Source organism: Zea mays, chromosome 3, assembly GCF_902167145.1.
Source record: "Zea mays cultivar B73 chromosome 3, Zm-B73-REFERENCE-NAM-5.0, whole genome shotgun sequence".
NCBI classification, from domain to species: domain Eukaryota; kingdom Viridiplantae; phylum Streptophyta; class Magnoliopsida; order Poales; family Poaceae; genus Zea; species Zea mays.
The window spans coordinates 128,149,016-128,164,642 of record NC_050098.1 but is presented as its reverse complement, the minus strand read 5'-3'; the positions used below and the strand labels follow the sequence as shown (position 1 = coordinate 128,164,642).

At 47.1% G+C, this 15,627-nt stretch overlaps 2 protein-coding genes across 3 annotated transcripts; both read left to right on the top strand.

Annotated features, from left to right (window-relative positions):
• The first annotated feature begins 2,343 nt into the window (after positions 1-2,343).
• Positions 2,344-10,266, top strand: LOC100381984 (uncharacterized). Of its 2 annotated transcripts, none has more exons than XM_020549847.2 (3): positions 2,344-2,615; positions 6,542-8,968; positions 9,072-10,260. In XM_020549847.2, the coding sequence occupies exons 2-3, from the start codon at positions 6,549-6,551 to the stop codon at positions 9,268-9,270; spliced, it is 2,619 nt and encodes an 872-aa protein (XP_020405436.1). In that variant the 5' UTR covers positions 2,344-2,615; positions 6,542-6,548; the 3' UTR covers positions 9,271-10,260. The 2 variants fall into 2 exon arrangements, with proteins under 2 accessions (XP_020405436.1, NP_001348498.1); NM_001361569.1 differs by having other exon boundaries at positions 2,443-2,604; positions 9,072-10,266.
• A 319-nt stretch (positions 10,267-10,585) lies between these two features.
• On the top strand, positions 10,586-11,542 carry LOC100280619 (uncharacterized). Its single transcript, NM_001367136.1, has one exon. It carries the CDS (start codon positions 10,679-10,681, stop codon positions 11,357-11,359), a length of 681 nt encoding a protein of 226 aa, NP_001354065.1. The 5' UTR covers positions 10,586-10,678; the 3' UTR covers positions 11,360-11,542.
• Positions 11,543-15,627: the final 4,085 nt, after the last annotated feature.

The following is a 15,627-nucleotide window of genomic DNA, read 5'->3' as shown; positions in this document are numbered from 1 at the left end:
CCCTCTAGGTGCTCTCAGTTAATGCGCCAGTGCACGCAGAAGTCAGAGCAGAGCTAGAAGGCGCACCAGACAGTCTACAGGACCTGTCTGGTGCACCACCGGACTGTCCGGTGGCCTAGAAGACAGAAGCTCCAACGGTCAAACCCTAACGGTCGGGTGATGTGGCTGGCGCACCGGACTGTCCGGTACGCCATGCGACAGCAGCCTCCACCAAACGGCTAGTTTGGTGGTTGGGGCTATAAATACCCTCAACCAACCACCATTCATGGCATCCAAGTTTTCAGCCTTCAAACACCTTACAAGAGCTATATCATTCAATACAAGACACAACCAAAGAGATCAAATCCTCTACCAAGTCCAAAGATCATTCCAATCAAATAGTGACTCGTGAGAGAGTGACTTGTGTTCATTTGAGCTCTTGCGCTGGATTGCATTTCTTCTTCATTCTTTCTTGTGTTCAACTCAATTGTAACCAAGGCAAGAGACACCAATTGTGTGGTGGTCCTTGTGGGGACTTAGTGTCCCGTTTGATTGAGAAGAGAAGCTCACTCGGTCTAAGTGACCGTTTGAGAGAGGGAAAGGGTTGAAAGAGACCCGGTCTTTGTGACCACCTCAACGGGGAGTAGGTTTGCAAGAACCGAACCTCGGTAAAACAAATCACCGTGTCACACTCTTCATTTGCTTGTGATTTGTTTTCGCCCTCTCTTTTGGACTTGTTTATATTTGTAACGCTAACCCCGACTTGTAGTTGTGCTTAAAGTTTGTAAATTTCAGATTCGCCCTATTCACCCCCCTCTAGGCGACTTTTAGTGACCAAGTGATCAAGCTTTTCGAGTTCTACAAGGTTGAAAACTTTGAGCATCTGTTTTGTGAAGGCAAGTGTCCTCTGACCCATTATGTCCTATTCACATGATAATTAGTTTCTCCGCATTACATAATTGAAACCTAAGGATTGACTAGCTTTTTATTCACCTTATGCTTGATTACCTTTTGGGTTATTATGGTTAGCTTTATGCTAATGCTCTACTTTAACTAATGAACATGATGAGAATTACTTTATGACACAATGATTTATTCTAGATATAATGATAAACTTGTGGCACTAAATGGGGCTCGGGCTGTTTTCCGAATACATCTCTGTAAGGACTTGTTCAAAAACCACACCACAGTAGTGTCGAACCAAACGAAAGGCAATAACCACCAACACGTAAACCTTTAGGCTTTGTTTGGTTACTCTAGTATTGACCCCAATCCACATGTGTTGAGGTGGATTAGGTGTAAATTAGTTTAAGTTATACCACAATCCACCTCAATACATGTGTATTAGGGTCAATACTAGAGTATCCAAACTAGGCCTTAGGCTTTGTTTGGATACTCTAGTATTCATTACAATCCATATGCATTAAGGTGAATTATGGTGTAAATTAATTTACGCCCACTCTAGTCCACCTCAATAGATGTGAATTGGCACCCAAAGGAGGCTTATTAGGAAAAAAAAATCGCCCAACCCAATAAAAAACCCCTTCGCCCCTATCACAACCATTCACAATAGATCTAATATTCACAGTCTCCACATGGCCCGCGCCCAACCCGTTCCCCACATCCCACTCCCACCTCAGGCTTTGTTTTGATACCTTACAACATCTCCAATAGTTATATAAATAAGTCATTAAATATGAATTTAACAAGTTTTCAAGGAAAACTTCTCCAACAGTTATGTAAATTAATTCCCTAAATTTACAAACTTCCTACAAAACCCAATTTTATCCCTACATTTACCAACCTTGCTGGGACTCTCTAAATCTACGTTGGTACTAAATCAATCGTGAAAATCATACTTTTGCTACTGTTTTGCGTTGTCCACTGTCCTGTTAACCACAAATTCATCTCCAGCGTCCAGATATCTTGATACCGCCACTACTAGACAACATCTTATGCCGAAGCATCGTCAGGGCACATCATGTGATGTCTTCACGCCATCATCGTGAGCCCGTGACCAGGTCTTTCATCGATAACTTCGATCTCTCAAGATATCAGAGAAAGTTGTGATATTGATTTTTGCTGACAACTTAATTAAAAATAAAGCATGCTCACTTATTTTTTTTTTGACGTAGACTACTTTAAAATTTAGCAACCAATAAATAGGAAACTGTTGGAGCACATACATTTTTCTACTCCTTAAAATATTTTAGCAACTACTTAAATTTATAATTTAGGATGCTAAATTTACATAACTATTGAAGATGATCTTAATATTAACTCTAATTCACATATTTTAAGATAAATTAAAAAATAAATTAGTTTAAGTTATACTTCAATCCACTTAAGATTGAGTCACTCAATGAGGCCTCACCGAAGATACCCTCCAATTCTTTTACCCGCATTATTGTTTGATTTCCTCGCCTCGTCCCCCTCTCCTCCTCTCTACCTTCGCCGCCGCCGCCGCCGCCGCCGCCACCCCTGCCCTTCCTGCACCCCACGCGCCTGCGCGTCGCTGATCGGGTTTCCAGCCGCGCGCTACTTCCGGCCTTCCTCCGCGTGTACTGAGGCCTCCCGCTCCGCTCAGGACATACGCAGCGGGGTCGTGACTCCGCGTCCAACGACGTAAGTGGCAGGTCAAAACCCTAGTCTCTCCCGAGTTGGATCTAGGGTCCCGCTCGATCCGCTCCCGGATTTCCTGCTCGATCTGTACTACAGGTTTGTGTGTGGTTTCGGTTGTCTCGATCCGTCAGTTCGTCGTCGGCTGTATGCTCGCTCGTGTCTTCGCTTTCTGTGATCGGTTCCCGCGTAGGTTGCTAGATCTGAGTCATTTTTGAGCTTAGAGTTGGACGTCCGGGCGATATCTGCGCGTGTGAAGTTAGATTCGTTTGTGGTGGAGTCCTCGTGGCATCGACGATGAGAGTTGAGCTTTGTTAAGCGTTGATGAATCTGATGCGCACTCACTTTGTGTAGTTGATTGTTTCTAGTGAATCTGTCGCATGAGCTTCCATGTGTTAATCCTAGCACTCACTTTGTATAGTTGATTGTTTCTAGTTAATCTGTCACATGAACTTCTATGTGCTATTCCTACCGTTTTCGCTGTAGTTCCTGTGTATGACTTAGCTCCTTCCGAGTACACTTGTTCGGTTTCTGAGTATTCTTGTTTGGTTACTTGTGGCAGTGCCACCTGCTAAAATCTTAAAAGGGAACAATTAATTATGTCCTATAGTACCTCCCAATCCCATAGTGATTGTAGTCTTGGTATAGTTTCTGTTAAGCAGTAATTTTACTACAACCATTTAGTTTTTTAAGGTCACATATGTTTGCTTGCTTGCTTGGAGAACTCTAGCTTCATTGGTTTGTAGTTTGCAGTGTTAAATTGCACAGTTTAGCAATCTGAATGTCAGTTCCTGTTTATTGGGGCGAGTTTATCAAGGCCAGACCCAGTGCCAAAGTCTCCCACATGAGTGGGATCTAGAGAATGGATAAACCGAGGCAAGCCTTTCCCTGCAAGTGCGGAGAGGTTGCTTTGAACCCATGACCTGGTGACGAGACAGCTCTCACCAGTCACCACTCAACTAGGTCTGCCCTTCGGCGTGCTGAATAAGATTCACGCCAAAGAGTATTAGGCATAATTATTAAAGCGTCCTTAAGGCGACGCCTAAGCGCCAAGGCGAGTGCAGACCGTAAGGTGTCTGCGTTGCCTTATCTGGGATCGTAAGGCGCCTGCTTCGGCTGTTAGGGCGTCGCCCTGGCGCCTTGGAGAGGCATAAGGCAATGAGAAGAGGACGCCTTGAAGTGCTAGTGGCAGCGGCGTTGGTCCCTTGGCAGCAGCGGTGGCCCCTCCGCGACCGCGTGGAAGGCTCGTGGCGCACGTCCAAAGCAGATTTGGCGACAGGATAGAGGGAAGGGAGGGGGGAAGAGGAGAGGGGAGGGAGGAGGGAAGAGGAGAGGGGAGCGCACACCCATAGTTCAGTGTTGGCGGCGGCTGCGGGAAGGGGGTCCTAGCAGCTAGGGAGGGAAGGGTCGAATAAATGGCTGGAGGTGTGGGGTAACCTAATTACGGGCTAAGTGGGCTGTTGGGCTGCGTGAACTAACTGGACTTCTGTTTGCTACTGTAATAGGATTGTCTGTATCCATTTGAGACTATATTCTTGTATATTCCATTTTTATCGCCTATTTTTATGTATTACTAAGGCGTCGTCTCGCCTTATGCTTTATCACTTAAAAGGTAAAAAGGGGGTCGATCGCCTTACCTCGCCTTGCCGCCTTAACAGCTATGGTATTAGGTTCTAAACTTGTTATTATACTGCTAATTTGTCTGTGATCATGTGTGCCAATAAGGGGTTACATGTGCATCGATGACTAGTACTAGATCATTGTTATTCATATGGCATCTTGATTCCTTTATTGGACTATTGTAAGAATCTATCATGCTTTCCTGACCATAGTTATTAAGGCGTCACTGCGGTAAGTCGACCGGGAGAAGCAAGGCATCCTGTCGACTTGCCCGCGAGAGTAAGGCGAGGGGAAGAGGAGGCGACGGCGTGCAGGTTCCGGCGGCAGGCATGGGGCATGGCTAGGGATGGCAATGGGTCGGGTTCGGATCGGGTATGGTAAATATCCGCCCGCGACAATACCCGCGGGCATTACTCATACCCGCCCGCGACTATACCCGCGGGTAGGATTTTGTACCCGTGCCCGTACCCATCGGGTATCGGGCGGGTATCGGATACCCGTGGGTATAGTTACACTTCACACAAAAAAACACATGGTTGTGAGTATTCAATTCACACTTGAAGCCACACTTGAACCAAATTCAAAGTATTCAATTCAACAAAACAGTAAAGGTCTCTTGGAGTTTTGGACATGGCGCTGGAGGACGGCTTCACGGCGACGTGCTTGGCTGCCGGTGTCCGGGCGGACAGGGGCTGGGCTACCGGTGGCCGGGCGACGTGCCCTGCCTGGGATCTGGACCTGGACGCAGAGTGCTGGACTGCCGGTGGCTGGGCGGCTGGCAGTAGCAGCTTGGGATATGCCTGGGCCCGGTGGCCGGCTCCTGCCTTGGAGTGCAGTGACGCAAGGGCCTTGGAGTGCAGTGACGCAAGGGCAAGGAGCCAGGTGCTAGGGACGCAGGATCCTAGGGTCGCTCGACGCCTCGGCTTGATGCCTGCTGCTGGCGGGTGGCGACTGGGTGGTTGGGGCAGGTACACCGGACGCAGGACGGCAGGGTCGGCGCGCGCGGTCGCTCACTCGCTCGGCTTGATGCCTTGATGCCTACTGCAGTACTGCTGGCGGCCGGGACACCGGGTGGGACTTGAAGAGCTTAGGGTTAGCCCAGTCGGTCACAAGTTGGGCCTGCAATTGGGCCACAATTGACTACTTGGCTCGGTGGCTCCTATTTACATATTTTCGGATATCCGCGGGTACCCGCGGGTAAAGTACAATATCCGAACCCGACCCGATGTTACCTCGGGTCGGGTATGGGTAAGACCCGTGGGTAAAATATTGTACCCGAAACCGAACCCGACGGGTCGGATATCCGCGGATATCCGAACCCACGGGTAATATTGCCATCCCTAGGCATGGCAGCTGTGGTGAGGGAGAAGCTGCGGGTAGGGAGAAGCTGCTGGCGGGGAAGGAGAGCGGAGGTAGAAACTGGCGGCTGTAGTGATGGAGAGCTGGCGGCTATGGTGAAGGAAAGGCTATGTTGTTGTTGTTGTCTCTTTTTCTTATTTTTTATCTTCTACTAGGCTGAAATGGGCCCACTAGGCTGCTTGCTTATTACCTTCAAATTAGTGATTATAACTAATATCTGATCTAATTTTTATATTTATCTATATAATTAAGGCATCACCTTGTCTTACGCTTTACCGGCTAAAAGATAAAAAGGGTGTTGATCGCCTTATGTTTCCTTACCGCCTTAACTATGTTTCTGACATGATATTATTTCTCCACGGGTATGCTTACTAATGAATTACCATATTTTATGGTTACAACAATACAGAGGCAGAGCATGCTGATTTTGTTCTTCTGCTTTCACTGTTTAGCATTGATATGCCTAGTCGTAATGACTATGGGTACGTTTGGTTGGGCTTTTTGGGCTGCTTTTGCGAGCAAAAGCCCAACCAGAGGTGCTGTTTTTTGGGCTGCTATTTAGAATCGGTTGTTTTTCCGTAGTACATTTTTTAAAACACCTTAAACCCTGTTTTTGGCTTTCTGCTCTTCTAAATGGGTGGAATAAAGAGCTATTTCACAGTTGTTTCAACCAAATGACTTTTAACTTTCTGACATCTCATAACAATTTTTCACAACTCACAGCCCACATGAGCTTTTCCCCACAGTCACAGCTCAACTGAAGAGACCCTATATATAACAATTTGGTATGCAATATGCCCTGTTTGGCTTTACATGGAGCTGTTCGGTGTTTGCTAGGTTTTACAATTAGAGCACTTGTTTTTGTTGTCTAATTTATATTGGATGGATTAAATTTTCCTTTGTTGGTGCATATGGTTCTGTGCTACAAATTTATTCTGATTCTTCCCTGTTTTGACATTCACAGAGTCAATATGTCGCTTGACGTTACTCAAGTTCTCTTAAGTGCACAATCTGCTGATGGCGCAATTAGGAAGCATGCTGAAGAAAGCCTCATGCAATTCCAGGAGCAGAACCTCCCTGGGTTCTTGCTCTCCCTCTCAAGCGAGATGGCCAGTGAAGAGAAACCTGAGGAGAGCCGCAGGTTAGCTGGCTTGATTCTGAAGAATGCACTGGATGCAAAGGAGCAGCACAGGAAGAATGAACTTTTCCAGAGATGGCTGGCACTCGATACTGGTGCCAAGGCACATATTAAAGGATTGTTGTTGCAAACGCTCACATCTTCTGTCGCAAGTGCCAGATCCACTGCTTCCCAAGTTATTGCCAAGGTTGCCGGTATTGAGATTCCACAGAAGCAATGGCCAGAGCTTATAGGGTCATTGCTCGCAAACATACATCAGGTTCAGCCAAATGTCAAGCAAGCAACACTTGAGACGCTTGGCTATTTATGTGAGGAAGTTTCTCCAGATGCTGTTGAGCAAGATCAAGTCAATAAAATACTTACAGCTGTTGTTCAGGGTATGAATGCTTCTGAGGCAAACTCTGATGTGAGGCTTGCAGCTACACGGGCATTGTATAATGCTTTGGGCTTTGCTCAGGTTAACTTCTCAAATGACATGGAGCGTGACTATATCATGAGAGTAGTTTGTGAAGCGACACAGTCTCCAGAGGTGAAGATAAGGCAGGCCGCCTTTGAGTGTTTGGTGGCTATCTCGTCTACTTATTATGATAAGCTGGCAACAGACATGCAGGATATATTTAATATAACTGCAAAAGCTGTGAGGGGAGATGAGGAGTCAGTTGCACTCCAGGCTATTGAATTCTGGAGTTCCATATGCGATGAGGAAATTGATATTCTGGATGAGTACAGCAGTGAATTTACAGCTGATTCCGATGTTCCTTGCTACTACTTTATCAAGCAGGCTCTTCCTGCCTTGGTGCCTATGTTGTTGGAAACTCTCCTCAAGCAAGAGGAAGACCAAGACTTGGATGAAGGTGCTTGGAATCTTGCAATGGCTGGGGGAACTTGTTTGGGCCTGGTGGCAAGGACCGTTGGTGATGACATTGTTCCTCTTGTAATGCCTTTTGTGGAGGAGAACATAACCAAGTCTGAGTGGAGACAAAGAGAGGCTGCAACATATGCCTTTGGCTCTATCTTGGAGGGCCCATCAGCTGATAAACTGGCTCCTCTTGTTAATGTTGCATTGGGCTTCATGCTGTCTGCACTGATGAAGGATCCAAGCAACCATGTGAAGGACACAACTGCTTGGACCCTTGGGAGAATCTTTGAGTTCCTTCATGGTTCAGCGCTTGAAACTCCTCCTATCATCACAGGTGAGAATTGTCAGCAAATACTTACTGTGCTGCTTCACAGCATGAAGGATGTCCCAAATGTGGCTGAAAAGGCATGTGGAGCCCTATATTTCCTTGCACAAGGCTATGTTGATGCTGGATCTGCATCACCATTATCCCCTTTCTTTCAAGATATCGTTCAGAACCTGCTTATGGTCACTCACAGGGACGATGCTGGAGAATCTCGGTTGCGAACAGCAGCATATGAGACCCTAAATGAAGTTGTCAGGTGCTCCACTGAGGAGACGGCCCCTATTGTTATGCAGTTAGTACCTGTGATCATGGTGGAGCTCCATCAGACACTGGAAGCTGAAAAGCTGTCAACTGATGAGAGGGAGAAGAGGAGCGAACTGCAGGGCCTCCTTTGTGGTTGCTTGCAGGTCATAATCCAAAAGTTAGGGGGGATGGAGTCAACTAAGTACTCTTTCTTGCAGTATGCTGATCAGATGATGGATCTGTTTTTGAAAGTTTTCGCATGTCGAAATGCCACAGTACACGAAGAAGCTATGCTTGCTATTGGTGCATTGGCATATGCAGCTGGCCCAAACTTTGCAAAGTACATGACACAGTTTTATCAGTATTTGGAGATGGGACTTCAGAACTTTGAGGAGTATCAGGTGTGTGCCATTACCGTGGGTGTTGTTGGTGACCTCTGCAGAGCACTGGAAGACAAAATTTTACCCTTCTGCGATGGCATCATGACCCAGCTCCTGAAGGACCTGTCCAGTAACCAGTTGCACAGATCTGTGAAACCACCGATATTTTCGTGCTTTGGTGATATAGCACTGGCAATTGGGGAGGACTTTGAGAAGTATTTGATCTATGCGATGCCTATGCTGCAAAGTGCTGCTGATTTGTCGGCCCATACCACTGCAACTGATGATGAGATGCTCGACTACACCAATCAGCTAAGAAATGGAATCTTGGAAGCCTACTCTGGTATCCTGCAAGGATTTAAGAGTTCACCTAAGACACAACTGCTGATGCCATTCGCTCCGCATATTATTCAGTTCCTTGATGCTCTGTACAATGGGAAGGATATGTACGTCAAAACTTCACACTCTGATTCTTCAACTCCGCTGCTTAACTTATGAGCCATTTGTTTTGTTGGCCTAATTCCTTATGTTGCTATGACTCTTTTGCAGGGATGATACTGTGATGAAGACTGCAATAGGTGTCTTGGGAGATCTGGCTGACACATTAGGTGTCCATGCTGGCCCTTTGATCAATCAATCCACCTCAAGCCAGGCATTTTTAGAGGAATGCTTGGCATCAGACGATCCTTTGGTGAAAGAATCTGCCGATTGGGCGAGGATAGCAGTCAGCCGTGCAGTTTCGGGTTGATGCCACAGTGAGTCTCGAGTCTGCACTTGCATCCCATCCACATGTCATCATGCCTGGGTCTTTAATTGCTTCATGTCCAGACCTGCTCTTCGGTGAAGTCCAACATCTTTACAGCAGAGTCGGAGGGTCCCCACTAACTCATGCATCAGTACATGTGTCAACCCGCGCCCCGCTTCGGCGGGAAAAGAAGGGTTCAAGTTGGCCGCCCACTAACTTTCGCCAAATGCATCTGCAACCTTCATGTCTTGTTGGAGGTGAGATGAGGTTCTATTATCGCATGACATGCTCACAGATTCCTGTGCATGGCATGCCTATGATATGTGGCCCATCATTTCCTCCCCTGTATCCATCCCATGCATCAAAGTTTGGTCAGATGGCCACGTGGGACAAAAGGCGCAGTTTCTTGCTGCTGCTCCAGTAAGAAAGAGCGGGCTCGAATCGCGTTGTCACAGGATTATTTTTGTATCGATCAGGGTGGCCAAGTCCATTTATGTCAGACATATCCTCCCTGCTGCTGCTGGTAGGTTGTGAATTTCCTAGCATTCTTTTCCCTTTGGCCGCTTGCATTGTCTTTGCATTTCATTCTTGGTCGGTCTATTTTGTAAGAGTTGCTTTGGGGGCAAAACATGTGTCCTGTCCGGTCTGCTACCGCACGCTATTTGTACAAGTCAGGTCCGTGCGTGCATTGGTTTATTTCCCGGTGTTATCGGAGCAGCGCGTGTTTGTGCCTTTTTCCACCGTGTTTTTGGTAATCTACATACATGCTGCTCCATTTCGGTTTATGAGGAGCTGTGTGGGTGAAGAAACAGAGATAGAGTTATATAGGTCTTTGAAGTGGTTCTTGCTGGTGGCAGAGGCAAATTGAGTTGGGTGTGGTTTATGAATTGTACCATGGTGTGGAGAAGACCCACTGGTAATATTTACTGTATTTGGCTGGTGCTCCGCCGCAGAGCATATGAGCAAAGTTAAGCGTGAGTGCTCTTTTTCTCAGCTTCATCTAAACATGGAATCAATTTAGTAAAATGTAGGTAAAGAAGTAAAGGTAGAATGCTTCTTGTTATCTTGCTTTTATCTCTGCCCATATCCTTACCCACCCAACTTGTCTGCTTCTAATTTGCTATGACCGTCCTTTTCTTCTTTTTTTTTGAATTGATAAAAAACGGTTTTCGATCCTAGCCCGTGTAGGAGTATATTGAAAACCGTAGCCAAATCTACTACTAGCATTGAAGTTCTTTTCTCTATTGACCCTTCTCATGGACGCTAGTCGCATCACTAAGCTCGCCTATAAAAGCCAGGCAGAGCTGTCTGATGTTTTGTCATTGCCATCACAATTCACAAACTCACGCCTAATAACACTACACAACCAGCTATAGGGGCCTACCAGCTTTGTCAAGGGCTGAAGAAGACCATGGCCAGAGCCATCGTCCTCGCCGCTCTTCTCCTCGCTGCCACTGCCAGCTCCACGACGGCGACCACGCTGACCATCCACAACCTCTGCCCTCACCCGGTGTGGCCTCTGGTGACCCCCAACTCAGGCCTCCCTTCCATCTCCGACAACACCGCGCGACTAGACCCCAACGCGCTGCTCACCCTCTCCTTCCCGCCCACCTTCTGGGCCGGCCGGGTGGCCGCGCGCACGGGCTGCGACGCCGCCGCGTCCGGCTGCTGGACGGGCGCCGCGCCGCCCGCCACCGTCGTGCAGGTCACCGTCCACGACGGCACGAACCAGGACCAGGCCGCCTACAGCGTCAGCCTCGCCGACGGCTTCAACGCGCCCGTGGTGGTCAGCCCGCAGGCGGCCGGCGGCGGGCAGTGCCCAGCGCTGGGGTGCCCCGTCGACCTCAACTGCGACTGCCCCCCGCAGCAGCGCGCCGCCGAGGGCGCCGCGTGCCGCGGCCCGCCGGAGTACTTCAAGAGCCGGTGCCCGCTCACCAGGACCACGCCCACCGACGTGGAGCCCGTGCCGCAGAGCTGCCGCGCGCCGGGCGAGCTCAAGGTCGTCTTCTGCCAGGCGACCATCGTCACAGGCGGTGTCGCCGCTGCCGCCGAAGCCGAGATGGCCATCCGAACCGTCGTCGCCGACAGCTAGACTACTGGCCGAGACAGACGTCCAGCTCCACTGGCCCCGCTTCGTTGAATCGTTATTTGTCACGCTTTTTGCTTTCGTGTGTTTGTTAGCTTAGGCTTCGACGCGTGTAACCCGGTGGTTTTTAAGCAAAATTTCAAGTTTAAATTCGTATTACATATTTTTTAATAAAAGCATTACATTTCTAATAAATTTAATTTAAAAAATCAGCTAAAATGCTCCCCATTCACGAGCTTATCGATAAATCCGCTTGCACTTGCAGACGACAATAATATAATTTCTTCTGAACAATGCCCTTTTTTTCCTTGCAAAATTCCTTGGCGTCCCGTTTGCATCATTGAAATTTAATTCCATTCTAATAATGGTGATTTAGTTATATATCAATTAAGCAAATTCGATTTTATGTAAAATATATTTTTATATTATTATTAGTAAGATATCAGAGATATTTATATGATATATTTTTACTATAAAGAAGTGAGACGAAGAATATCATGTAAGTTAAACAGTAGAAATAAATTCTACTAATGCATAAAATCATTTCCCATCCTCCACACTATGAATTTGAGATAGATTCATATCTGAAGTTTGGGAAGTGGTGGAATATCAAATTCCAAACTAAATAAGTTACTTTATTGAGTAAATTACAAATTCTCTAATGAAAGAATCCAAACGGGGTGTGAATAAAAATCCAGATCCGTTAAACTGAGACATTTAAAATCCACGGAGCATTTTCATTCACGGCCCTAGTAGCTCTTTTGGCATATATACCTTGCTTCTACCCGAGAGGAAAAGGGTTAAAGCAAAAGCTGCGGATATCACATCCCCCGATGACTGATGTCGGCGTCATCATGTCTTACCATCTTTCGACAAAGCAGAATTGTGTCGAAGACGAAAGCACGACATGACATCACCTTGCTTCTATTTTCCCCCTTGAGACTAAGGGCGTGTTTGCCGCCATGGCCCAGCAGCCTGGCTGCGCTCCCGGGCTGCAACTCCTGTGTTTGCGTCGCCTGGCTGGCTCGGGAGCCAGGCTGTGCGCGTGCAAATTGAGCCTCTCAGCCTGGCTCCACAGAAACGAGCTCAAGGTCCGTTTCCTGGGAGCCTGGCTGCTCGTGGCGCAAGGATTCCGCGTTTAGGTAGTTTTGGCCTTCTAGCCTGGCTGCATATTGGGTGACAAACACCAGCTCGTCTGAGCCAGGCTCATATGGTACAAGTGCGCAAACAAAGTGAGTTGCAGTAGCCGGGACAGGCTAGCCTCAGCCTGGACCAATTGAACGGGCCGAGCTGGCCAGGGACAGGGTCACAAACACGCCCTAAATATGCGAAGCTCCATCGAATTATGAAAACAATAATCTGGATCTGATGTACAGTTGGAGACAGGGAGCGAAGCCACGTTAGCTTTCTCTGCTACATGGTTACCAGGGTGAAGTAGAATTTTGCTAACATCTACCTTAAATTTATCTTGTATTTATTTTAAAATTATATATTTTCTCTTTATGTTTGCTATAATGTGTACCAAGGTTATTTTTGAGCTGATACACATGAGCAACGCTCCTTGACTCCTTGCCCCAACCAACACATCTTGCATAGGCTCAGAAAGGCCTCCGTCTCGGCGTCGCCAGAGCCCAGAGAGCACACCGTCAGCTCGTGCATGGGTTATGAACGCAGCGGCGGGCTCTCCCTTCTGCATCCCGATCGTTGTCGAATCCGAGGCTACCAATGTCGCACTATCTAAGATTGGATATCAATCTAGCTCGGCTCAGATCATTTGAGTTCGAACTGACTCGGTTCGACTTGTTAAGCTAACGAGCCACAGAGACAGATCGATTTGACTCGTTTATAAGCTCGAGCTGACTTATTTAACTCACAAGCCATATTAGAAAAAAAGAACAATATATATAATAATCAATTTATAGTTAATTACAAACCAATTTAACAACAGAAAATAGTAATTATACTTACAGTTCCACATACATCATCAATGTAACAACAAACTAACACAACTCATCACTCATCAATTTATCATCAATTTAAAATTCACACACATGTTCATTAGTTTAACCTACAGTCATAGTTGTATAGACCAATTTAATATGTAGACATAGTTCATCAATAATCAGTTTAACTCATATGACATAGGCACCACACGTACATATAATGTTCACTGTTATGCTGAAATTTGATAGCTTGTTTAGCTCGCGAGGTGACTCGTTAGTAAACCGAGCTAAAATGTCATTTCAGGTCATGAAAAAAATTCAAACGAGTCGATCCAAACTAAGTGAAGCTAACCATACACCGAGCGAGCTACAAATATTTCGTCTAGCACTGCACTAGCGGCCATTCGTGCATCGCCAACGACTGCGGCCGAAAGGACTCACACATTTTGCAGAGGTGTCATCATGTGTTGACGCAAGCCGGTTGCCGGTGGGCGTACCACACCTATATATGCCCAAACGGGCAGCCCGGCACGGGCCCGCTAGGCCCGACTAATAATCGGGCCATGTCGGATCGACCCGCGTGTTACAACTCTGGCACAGACACGACATATCGGTCTACTGACCGTGCCGAGTTGGCTTGTTAGCATGTTGGTCATTTGGTAAAATCATAGTAAAATGCTAAAAACGGTGATGGAGGGGGATTTCGAATCCACACCCTTATAGAAGAAGGGCGGGAGACGCTGGATGAAGATGACGAACTAATAGAACACTTGTTTGGATGTGATTAATATTAAATATAAATTATAAATATATATTTTTTAAAAAATAAAAAATATAATCGTACTGGACCAGATTAGCACTACGGATCGAGACCATGACTCGAGCAGGATACAGCGCTCATGTCAGATCGGCTCAGGCACTATAAAACGGACCATGCCTCAGACCAGCCGCTAGGCATGTGCTATTTATAACCACGCCGCGTGCGCGCTCCGTCATCGTCGAGGCCGAGCATGTAGGGTGCTGGTAGGCCGAGCATGCTCGTCGACAGCCGATCGTTGTGGTCGCGACGGGTTGTAGCAGACTTCCAGTCGCTACTGCCATGTGAAGGCCTATGGTCGTTGTTAGTCGATTTGTTTGGTGATGGCCCACTCTTGCGGCAGCCAAATCTATGGCTCTCCAATGGCGCATAGGCATCTTATGGTGGCGTCTACTCTTTGCGGTTGCAGTGACCCACCAAAATCATAAAAAGAATAACAAAAGAGCAATATGATTACATCATTTTAGTCCCTCTCTTTTCCTCCGAAGCATTAGAGAAAGAGAAGTTTTGCACTATCCTTTAGGCCTTGTTCGTTTGTGTCGGATTGCACCCGGAATCATTCCAGCTAATCAAAGTTTGTATAAATTAGAGAAACAATCCGGTTAGTAATCGTTCCGACCCACCAATCCGGCACAAACGAACAAGGCCTTAACGATATCCACAGATGCTATGTTTTTCCTATGAATGCAGTTGTTTAATTGTGTTCAAACACACAGACACAACCTTCTAGGATCAATCAACGGCTCAATGAAAAGATAAAGCAAACATAAACTTTAGATACAAGTGTCAGTGTTTTGGGTCCGACCGCACACCCGGGGTTGCCCCTCAAGGTGTTTTTAGGAGTAGGACGGTGTCGCCGACTGTAGCTAAATGGTTCGTGCCGGATGCACGAGGAACAATGGATAGTGTTTATAGGTTCGGGCCGCTTGAAGATGCGTAACACCCTACGTCCTGGTGAGAATGTTTTACGTGGAGGATTACAAGGGAAGCTCTTTAATGCTAGAGAATAGAGAGTTGGGGTGGATGGGTGAGTAGTGAGATCGATCGTTCTGAAGGGGTGCCCCCTAGGCCTTATATATTCGACCGTGAGGCAATACATGCGGATGTGATAACAATGCGCACCTAAGAGATAGTGAACTGATTGAGTCTATCCTCCTATAGTTCTGCCGACTTATCCTCGCCCGGTTCCGTTGTACGGGGCTCCAGCGCGGAAAAGTCGGGTCTCTGTTGTGGTTGCTTTCTCAATGTTGTTGGGCCATTCGGGCCCGCACCGATCCGGCCTTATGTCGATCTGCTTCACTGGTCGTTCTTCCCTAGGCCCATGAAGGGATGACCTTACGATTTATTAGGCCCTTGGGCCTTTCATGAGGTCTTTTATCCTTTCAGTGGACCCCGGGGATATCTGTCCCCCACAAGCCCCCGATCTTTGGGTTGATTTTGAGATAATCGGCCCAAAGATCCTAGGTCCAGCTTGTGGGCTTCGTTTGTGATAGTCGCCTAGAGGGGGGGGGGGG

What these genes read in the sequence shown, in the direction of transcription:
- LOC100381984 (NM_001361569.1), top strand. Translation starts at nt 6,549, where the DNA reads ATGTCGCTTGACGTTACTCAAGTTCTCTTAAGTGCACAATCTGCTGAT. An exon ending in CTGTACAATGGGAAGGATAT is followed by an intron (nt 8,969 to 9,071) that starts GTACGTCAAAAC and finishes ACTCTTTTGCAG; the next exon opens with GGATGATACTGTGATGAAGA.
- LOC100280619 (NM_001367136.1), top strand. Translation starts at nt 10,679, where the DNA reads ATGGCCAGAGCCATCGTCCTCGCCGCTCTTCTCCTCGCTGCCACTGCC.